The sequence below is a fragment of the Poecilia latipinna genome, unplaced genomic scaffold (assembly GCF_001443285.1).
Source record: "Poecilia latipinna isolate Pla-1442-1.1 unplaced genomic scaffold, P_latipinna-1.0 Scaffold163, whole genome shotgun sequence".
Taxonomy (NCBI): Eukaryota; Metazoa; Chordata; class Actinopteri; order Cyprinodontiformes; family Poeciliidae; genus Poecilia; species Poecilia latipinna.
In genome coordinates, this window is record NW_015112779.1 from 243,639 (window position 1) to 253,799 (window position 10,161).

The window sequence follows — 10,161 nt, forward strand, 5'->3', positions numbered from 1 at the left end:
TGAGAAAAGTTTTTGTTTTTGTTTTTTTTTTTCTTGTGGGATGTTTTTTTAATTTAAGAAAAGTTCAATCAAAGGAAATAAAATGATTTTCCACTTGCTTGCTAAATTACTAGCAGCCCCCGAACCGTTTCACATTTTGTCACATTTATAAACACAAATTAAATGTATTTTGTAGATAATTTTAAGTTGTAGTCCAACAAACTAGTGAAATGGAAGAAATTTGATTTTGCTTTCTTTTTTTTTTAACACATATATATCTAAAATGTGAGTCAAGCATCCATGTTAACACTTTTTAATCAATGTTTAGTCAGATCTATACTCCTTTAGGTTTTAGTCCACTCAGTTTTACTGTAGTGGCTAAAACATGTGGCGTCTTTAGGGAAAACATTAGCTGGATTTTTTTCCCTAAGGTTCAATGGACACAGATTTACTTTTAAGTCAAACAACTTTAGATGGAATCTCACAAAAATAAATGTGATCAGATTTCGTCTCCTTCCAAAATGATCAAAAGGAAAGTCCGCTATGAATTTGTGGAAAAGTTTGAAGCAGGTTTTGAAACAACATCCTAAGCTTTGAACATCTCGCAGAGGGCTGTTTAAACTGCAGATGCACCAGGAAAAGGGCGTCCATGTAAACTCGAAAGTAGCTGTACAGATCCACACTTCATTTGGGACGGGACGTCCCGCAATCTACAATTCTGGCTTTCATGAAAATTTAGGGAAGAAAGACACAAAACAGTCCATGTTTGGTTTGCAACAAGCCACAGAGAGACACAGCACACAAGTTGAAAGAGGAGTTCTTTTTAGAGGCGACCTAAAAATGATACAAAACAGGCGATGTGGGCTGGAAAATATGCACGGCACAGCACCCTGAACTCACCACAGTGGTAAAGATGCTTCCATTAAACAGGCACAGGGAAGATGAAAACCTGTCAGAGGCTGCAAAACAAGCCCAAAACTACAGCAGCGTCTAAATGTTTGACTGGACCAAGTGAGAAACTGTGTGAAGGCTTTAAAAACTTTCAGATTTGATTTACATGTAGCTGCTATGCTGAAGACAATGGGAGAAAGTATCAGACTCTGGATGTGCACAGAAGGAACTGGTGGACTGAACACAAAAGCACGCCACACTTTTCAGATTATTTATGATATGAACCCAGTTCATCGGTTTCATTCAGATTGAAGTATGAACTTGGTGCCAGTCTCTTGCATAAAATTCTGATAAAACACACCGATTTGAAAATATGCAAAAGTTTGAAAAGGATATTAAACATTTACTTTTTTTTTGTTTTGCTAGGCACTATATATCCTCGCGTCTAATTTAGTCTGAGTACTGCAGAGCAGCATGCAAGGCAGCCATTTCCCCCCTCCAACCGTGCAAAACAAGCACTCACAGTAATAAAAACCCAAGTGAGCCGAATCAGCTGATGAGACAAAGGAAGCCAGCCAAAAAAAGTCAGATAAGAATTTCTTATTATTCCAATAAAAAATACATTCATACAGAAATATAACAATTTTGCAAAACAATTTCAAATAAAAATTTCATAAAGCATAAACATAACAATTTTACAAAAGTCTTTTTTTTTCTCTTATACAAAGATTCAGTTGAGAACAAAAGAGCTGTGTGTGTGTGTGTGTGTGTGTGTATGCCTGTGTGTGATAGAGAGAGAGAGCAAGATAGTGTGTTTTCAGTATGAGACAGAACAGCTGGGTGAGTGGGATGAAAGAGATATGATGATGATGATGATGATGATGATGATGTGGAAATAAATGCAAGCAAAATAAAAAATAATAAACGAGGCTAAATCAAGGCTCAATTATCGCTGGAAGGATATCGGCTCACCGCTGTCAGATGCTGCGGCTCTTTGCAGCAACTTTCCCCCCCCAAAATCTACCGCAGCAAGCAGTTTCAAGCTTGAACTCATCCCCCGTCTCCTGCGACCGATCCGAAATCCATACGTGCCGCGGTCGCTGCGACATCGGAGGTCGCCGACCCTGGGACAGATCGCCTCACCCTGATCAACTGAAGTCAAATCACCTCCATTTCTTTTTTCTTTCATCTTTTCGCCCCAGTGTCAATCGTTAATGTTTTTTCTTTTTGCCTAATTTCCTCATGCACCCCCCCCTTCATTTCCCCTGTATTACTGTTGCAGCTTTGGCTGAAACAACGCGCTCCAGACAGGTCAATAACCAACATACACAGTCAGCAGTCTGTGACAGATTCCATGCCAACAAAGCCTTTAGCAATTCATTACCGAGAGGCAGTACAAGGCGAGGCCTGTCCGACTGCAGCCTGTTAATTACAATAAATCTTTAGCTTTTTTATTTTTTTTCCCCCCTCCTTCAGTCCCACTTGGATGCGATGGAAGAACTGACAGAGGAGTGGAGGGGTAACCGAGTTCAAGCTACGCTAAAGCTAAAGTTTCAGAAAGCCTTTTCTGGGGAAACGACAACCCTCCCCCAGCTGTTGCCGAGCACTGACGATTGCTTCGTCACTTTCTGCGGAAAAGAAAGTCGCATTTTTGTTGCGAGTGTCTGATGCCGTCATACGGTCGGAATCTCAGGGACACGTTCGAAACAGAGCTGTTGTTTTTTCATTTATTTATTTTTTTCCCATTTCGACATCTTAATCACTTTGTACCTTTGTGCTGTGCGAGATGGACTCGAGTTCATACTACACAGTAGTCAACGCCTTTAATAAATGAATTTAAGTGCTCCCAGGGTACGGCATCGTCTTATTTACAACATAACTTAAATGTGATAAGCAACAGCTAATCTGCTGCTCCGTCTCATAATAAAAACAAAAAAACACTAACACAAACTGATAACAGGTACTCTGTGTGAAAGACTTACAAATGCAACAGCTCAATTAGTCATGGAGAAAATGTAACTATTGCAACCGTTTTGTAATTTGAGCCTTGATAGAGCTTGAAAAACAAAAATTACAAATATTTTAAATAATAAATCACCTAGTCGACAAACGCGACATCCCCGGATGGGGGGCCACTTGCATAAGGCACCATTAAGGTCAACAGTGCATTATTAGATAGAAAGAAAGAGAGTGTACGCACACACACATTCATAAACAAAAGAAGAAATACTATGCAGAAATGAGTCTCTGAGGCATCAGATGGATATGAGCAGCAGTGAAATCTCCAGGCAGATGGAAAACCACAATGAAGAGGAAACTTTAAAAAAAGGGTGAAAGTAGAGATGAACCGATCAACCAGCCAGATGTTGGAATTGGCCGATTTTTTTCCCCCCTGATCTGGATGGTAACATACTGAGAAAAAAAATATTTTTTTTTCTTGCGTTAAGTGCATCAAAAATGAAAAGTCCCCAAATTTTTCAGCTAACAGGAGGTACTTGATCCCTTTTTTGTTTAACAATGATTAAAAAAGCTAATTTATAGGAATCTGGTAAATGTTGAAGACATGTACCTAGATGCACAAAGGGGGACAAGTTATTCCTTCATTTGTGTTTGATAAAAAATATAAAAATATCAGCAAGGGCCAGTCAAGCCAGATCGGTGCATCTCCACTAAAAATAAACAAACAAAAAAAAAACCAAAAGGAGGAATTGTCGAGGCCTTTATGTACAATATTGTAACATCTAACCGTTTGCGTTTTAGCTGCACTTTTCTTGAAACTATTTGCAGTCCTGATTACAGTGGGAAACTGGAAATGGAAACAATCCCTAGAACCATGCAACACCTGTCTATGATACTGAAGTTAATAGTATAGTTGTGTTATTACCTCTAAGCACACAGCTCATACAGTCGGTACTACAAATGGGTTTTGTAGCTTGTAGAAAAATTAAGAAACCAGGCTACATAACACATTGCACATTTAGTAGCTGCACCAAAAAAAAAAAAAAAAAAAAAAAAAAAAAAGTAAAAAGAAAAACCATCAAAACAAGGTTTCTGTCATTCACGGAAGAGGGGGTGGAGGCACAGAGCAGAAGGCTTCATGCCTATTTTCCGGTCGGATCCAAAGCTGATCCGAACCCCCCCCTCATCCCCTCATCTGGGAGTCAGACAGCCGAGGCAGGCGTAACCTGGCCTCATCCTTACGCTGCCACCTGGGGAAACAGCAGGAATGTCTCCCCCTTGCCCCCCGCACCCCCAGCCTGCCTCCGCCACAAAATCTCATTCAGTCCACAGCAACATTGGTACCAGCCCCGCACCAATCCGTCTCCTCTTTAATCCTCATCCTGGGCCGGTCAGCCAATCTCAGACATTCACAGTGCAGACATGCTAACCTCAGACAGGTTTGTAAAGTACCAGTGTATCTGCTGTCCGGGGAGACGTTCCCCCCCCAAACATCATGCACCATACATACGATTCATTCACTCGCCTTTTTTTTTTTTTTTCTAAGCATTTTTTGTTAGTTTTTTTTTTCTCCCCGCCCCCACCGTCTTTTTTTAAAGTCCTCGATGGAAAACATTTCCTTCCCACTCGCGTCCGCGATTTTGTCATCTTGTTGCAACAGAAAACCATCAGAGCGCCCGTCTCGAAAAAACAAAAAAAGAATAAACAAAGTGAGGTCCCGGAGGCACTGGGTTATTTCGGTACGGTGCAAAACGGCATGCTTTGGCTGGGACACGCCTCCTCCTCCCGCCCCCGTCGCCCTCGCCGCTCTGCTCTCTGGGACAGTTCAACCAAGAGGCCAGTCGGGAGATGGCGTGTGTTTGGATTTTATTTTTTTCTCTCTCTCCACCAAGAAAAAAAAAAAAAAAAAAGAAAAAGAAAAAAAAAAGTTTGAGAGAGAAAATTTAAGAGGATTTCCCCTTCGGTGCGTTGCCCGGATGACGCTGGCCCTGCGTTAGACGTGCCTCTTCATGTGAAGGGCCAGGTGGTCGGACCTGGAGAAACATCTGAGGACAGAGAGAAAGGAAAGGAGGTCAGTCGGTAACCAAGGAAACGATTTAAAAAGGTCAAGAATAGGGCTGCAATGGATGATTAATCGATTATGCTGACGATGAATCAGATGAAAAGAAATTGCACTGTCAATTTTTAATTTAAATCACATTAAAAGATGCAAATATATGATTCAATTCTGTTTTTAAATAAGGACTAAACTTTTTTTTTTTTACTATTAACATAGCATTCTTTTAGTGTACACATGATCATTTGTAGCAAAGGATGTTTCTGCAGCCAAAAAAGTCCCCAAAACAAAATAAAAACATGAAAAGCTCGGCCCTTTCTGCTGGACTTGACATCAATGTAATGCAAGGCTGATCTGTTGATTCATTTTCAGATTAACCAATTAAAAACTTGGATAGCAAAAAGCCGTGGTGTTTTTTCTTCTACAAAATTCTAAAGTTTTAACTTCAACATTTGAAGCTAAACCTGTGCTAAAATGCTCCAACTGTGTTGTTCTTTCAAATTATCTAATCAATAATCGATTAATCACGATTAATCGTTTTAGCCCTGCTTCACATTTTGTCCCACTGCAACATTTCGGGTCCGTTTATCAGTTTCATACAGTCTAGATCTACATACTAGTCTTTGTCAGTCAGCTCTGATTCAGCCTTTCACATTCCCACAGGATGATGCCACCACCACCACGTTTCACTGAGTTCACAGTCATTTCAAAGCCTTCACACACACTTTCTAATTCGTCTCTGAACTAGACTTTGACTAGGCCACAGCACGGTAGTGTAACGTGCAGAGTTACTTTTCTACCACACATAGTTTTGTACACGTAGGCCAAAACTTTAAAATGTGCTCTGATCTGACCAGAGCACCTTGTTCTGCCTCAGTGCAGCATTAGTGGTGTGAACTCTTGGCTGCTTCTGGATTCTTCATTAGTTTTTCTCAGCAGTGTTCTCTAAAAGAAAACCTCTGAGGCCTCCACGAAACATTCATGAAGCAGAAGACTTCTGAAGGTAATTAGAGCAGAGGGCATGAATGCAAATGCAAAACTTTTGAGACATTTATGTGGAAAAACAATATTTCTTTCCCCCCATTTCACCTCACAATAACTCACTTTTGTTTGTCTGCCACATAAAATGCAACCACATACTTAGGTTTGTGGTTTTTATTGTGAGAACGCTGCTGAAACAAATCTTACAAAGCATTTTTTGTCTGTTTACTAGTGTAAATCTATTGGTACTTTTGAAATAAGACAAACCTAACTTACAAATAACTTTCCAGCAAGACATAGGAGCTCGTTTTGCAATTCCTTAATGTTAATGAAAAAGTATTGGCTTCACTGGAATACTATTTCACTTAGGACATTTTCCCAGGTTATTGAGTCAAATAATCTGACAATGGAGCTAGTCCAGCAGCCTTATCACGAGAGCGAGGACAAGCGGCTTACCTGTCACAGTGATTGCATTTGAATGGCTTGGCCCCTGTGTGCTTCCTGAAATGTCTGGTCAGCTCGTCACTCCGTGCAAAGCGCCACTCGCAGCCCTCCCATGAACACCTGTACGGTTTCTCACCTGCGGAGCAGACACACGGAGCAGACGTTAAAGGGACACTTACATTCTTAGCGTTGCTATTTAAATTGCACTCAAATCAACCACGAGAGCGCGAGAGAGAGCGATGACGCAACTCAAAAAAAAAAAAAAAAAAAAAAAGCGCCCACAATCTGCTGGAGACTGAAATTCCTACGGAGCCTGTTGGCTCGGGTTCGGATTCTGATGCGACCTGCAGCACGCCGAGAATGCAGACTGGTACATCGTGGGAGGGAGGGAGGAAGGGTGAGTGGGGACAGAAATAAACGAGTAAACTGAAACAACACAAGCAATTTCACGCTACTAAATAAAAATAAAAGATATTTAAATGACCATTTGGAACCCAGTGGCCCCCTTCGCTCCCCGCCCACTCAGCTCTTTCCCATGGCGAAACCCAATCTGTTTGGAAGTCCTTTCATCTCCCATGTGCAGCCACTCTCCCCTCATCCCCCCCCTCGACCTTCCTCTCTCTATCTCACTCTCCCACCCATTCGTTCGTTCGCTCACTGGCTCCGTCAGTCACATTCCACATAGATTAGGTCACAGTTTAGGTATCCAGCCATGCAGAGCTAATGCTCACAGCGCTCCAGCTGAGGACATGGTGCAACGTGGGCCTTTAATTACATTACACAATGGCTGGACAATGCCATTAAGGTGGAGGACTGAATTAGCAGCACTTCCACGAGTCACTGGTGGTGATTTTTTTTCCCCTTTTCCCTTGGTTTTCAACCACACAGACTGACCCTGCAGGAAGCTGCGATCGCAACCGTTGATCAACAGTCACTCGTCATTCACAAATTTTTGCGCGGACTTGCGAATTTCATTGCGACTTTTCCACATCATTTACTTTTCTTCTGACCAATCACTGCAACTTGGTTGAATTTTGACCAATCCCCTCGGCCCACTTCCTAACTTAACTTCCTGTTTCTCAATGTCTTTCAAAGGCCGTACATGCACAATGATAGTGTGTGATGCTAACAGGTAACACTAGCTTACTTATTTATTTTCCAAAAATCACTTTCTTCTTTTTCCACTTTGACCCCTCCTCAGATCCTTACTACAAATGAATTGGTATTAAGGATGTTACTTAAAGAAGGTACTTGAAAATGTTATTTGAACTTTACATAGTACCTTCCGTTTGTGGGAAGGTAATGTGCAGCAGTGTCATTCATAGACTGTGCAAAAATAAAGCTTTGCAACTTAGGTTGCAATCTTTTTAAAAAGTGCAGCAAAAATAATCAGTCATCACAAAAAAAATAAATAAATCATGGATTGACTGCATAGAGACAAAGTGGTTTTCCTTGAATGGAGCAGCCCCTCCTGCTCTGTTTACACACAGATCACATGACCTCCCCTTCCCCTCCTATTCCACTGAAACTCACCTGTGTGAGTGCGCTGGTGTGCCTTCAGATGCGAGCTCTTCGTGTAAACCTTGCGACAGCCGTTGAAGTGACACCTGTGTACCCGCCTCCGGGCGTCCGGGGACGCGTCCCCGCAGAGGAGTCCAGTCTTTTCCGCGGCCTTCGCCACTGCTGCCCCTCCTACTCCCACGCCACCACCACCACCGCCGCCGGCGGTCCTGATTTTGACGGGCAGGTTCAGCCCGGCGTGCGTCGCCACCCAGCCGTTGACGGCGGCGGCCGTGCCCACGGCGGCCTCCGGCGAGGACGGCGGCGTGCTGATGACGGAGGGGCTAAAAGGTCCGGAGCCAACCAACGCCGACCCCAACGGGTTGGAGGTAAAGCTGTGCGTGGGGGAGAGCTCCTCGAAACTGTCCGAAGCCTCGCTGCTGGCGTCAGAGTTGACGCTGTTGCTGTCCAAGATCTGGCCGTCCTGATTGTCCTCGTCGTGGGCAGGCGCCAGGGCCAGGTTCGGGTCGGCCTTGGCCTTGTCCCCGCAGGCCAGGATCAGCTTGCTCCAGAGGTCCTCCTGGCAGCCGAACTTCAGCTCGGACGTGGAAACGTACGGCTCGCTCTGTAGGTAGCGCTCCAACTCCAAGCAAGTCTTGGGGGGGAAATAAAAAAAAAAGGGGAAAAGAAGCAAAATTATTGCAACAGCTTTTCCTGAAGAGAAGCAGCGAAACACCTCTGTGAGGGAAATCCTCTTAAATCATGCATGTGCACATCCCCAACACGCTTTTTTGGCAGCATAATGTTTGCTTACAACAGGACGTGCAAACCAGGAAATCACAGCTACTCCTGCACTTTTAGGAATCAGCTTCAGGAATTTAAGCAGAAAAAAACTAAAATAAAATCCTGGATTTGATTTGTATATGGGTCTCAACAATTTGAAGGCACCGACGGGATACTCTGCTCCTGGCTGGGGTGAGTATGTGTTTAAATATTATCTCTGCAGACCTGAATGATTCATTGGGAAAACATCACACTTTCACACTCGCTCCACGTCTTCGGCTCCAACACAACGTGACCCTTCGCCGGAGGGAGCCGGTGGAAGTCTCCAGCTGCAAACGTGCACCGTCATTTCAGCGCTGATGACTCACTGAGCAAACTTTAGAGTCCTTAAAAGGAAGACGTTCAACTTCCCCCTGCGGCCTCAAAGGGCCGTTCAGTTGCTTTTCCCCTGTTGACATGCAATCACATCCTCCCCTCAGCAACCAGCAAGTCCAGTCAGATACAGACACCACAGCTCCCAGTTTACTTAAGACGTATATGGAGAGGCCATTAAAGTCGGAGGTGTTCGTCAGACGGGGCTGGAATAAAAGATTTCCCCCCATCTGGCTCCAGGTGCACCCACTTTAAATCTGACAGTCACCTCAGTGCTTCCACAGTCACACAGCTTGCATATAATTTTTTTTATTAAAATAGATTTAAATTTAGAGCTTATGTATGTTTTATTCATTCACTTGTTCATTTGCATGTGGAGGAGCACCGATCAGGCTTCACCTGGGCTGACCTGCCAATTCCAATTTTGACAGATTCCTTTTTTTTTTCCCTCCAACTGCTTTTCTCCAAGGACTATAACCCAAAAATGAAGAAAAAAAATAGACGTAGGCTCCTTAACAGTTGCATGAGGGTTACAAAATGAGATTATCAGTCATTTATATATCAAATAATAAACTAATAAAAATGAATGAAAAGCAAAGCTGTTGGTTAATGCAATTAAAGACCAGAAATGGTGGGATTTCTTGTTTTTCTAAAATGACGTATTTATGTGTAAAACATAAAATTTTCCATGCTAACGCCTTAATTGACCTTTTCCTCCTGTGTGTATGACAGAGTAACATAGCAATGCCCCTTCCCCACATGTTGCTGTGCATTGCCACTCAGCTGACTGGAAAAAAGCCACTTTTAAATCATTTACAAACCAATGTAAATGATTTAAAACAAAATAATTATGATAGCCAGGGTGTGTAAACCAAAAGAGCGCCACCTGTCACCCATATTAAGATAATGCAGTTTTAAAGCTCAAATTGACAAGCACACCAACCTTAAACTAGGGAGTTTAAGTATACACAAATATATAAACAAATCTCAAAAGTCACTGATATAAATTGTAAACATCATCAATGTTGTTGCTTATGTTGTCATAAGCGGTATGCTTGTTTGTAACATTTTAGGCCCACAGTGTATGTAGTCATGGTTTTCAGCGATGGCAGCATAATAAAACTCATGACATTATTTTTCTGCTTTTGGTTTTGTTTTTGCCACCCCAAGTTAACCCATAACCCCCCCCCCCCCAC

The 10,161-nt window shown here is 42.6% G+C and overlaps 1 protein-coding gene across 1 annotated transcript in view; it reads right to left on the bottom strand.

Moving 5' to 3' along the window:
- Window positions 1-2,053: 2,053 nt before the first annotated feature.
- LOC106945830 (Krueppel-like factor 6) overlaps window positions 2,054-10,161 on the bottom strand; it is a 12,352-nt gene continuing 4,244 nt past the window's right edge. The window contains exons 2-4 of the mRNA XM_015029803.1: window positions 7,844-8,465; window positions 6,323-6,446; window positions 2,054-4,874 (exon numbers count right to left, since the gene is read on the bottom strand). Of these exons, the coding sequence (XP_014885289.1) occupies window positions 4,823-4,874; window positions 6,323-6,446; window positions 7,844-8,465 (798 nt within the window). The 3' untranslated portion in view covers window positions 2,054-4,822. The remainder of the gene's footprint in view (window positions 4,875-6,322; window positions 6,447-7,843; window positions 8,466-10,161) is intronic.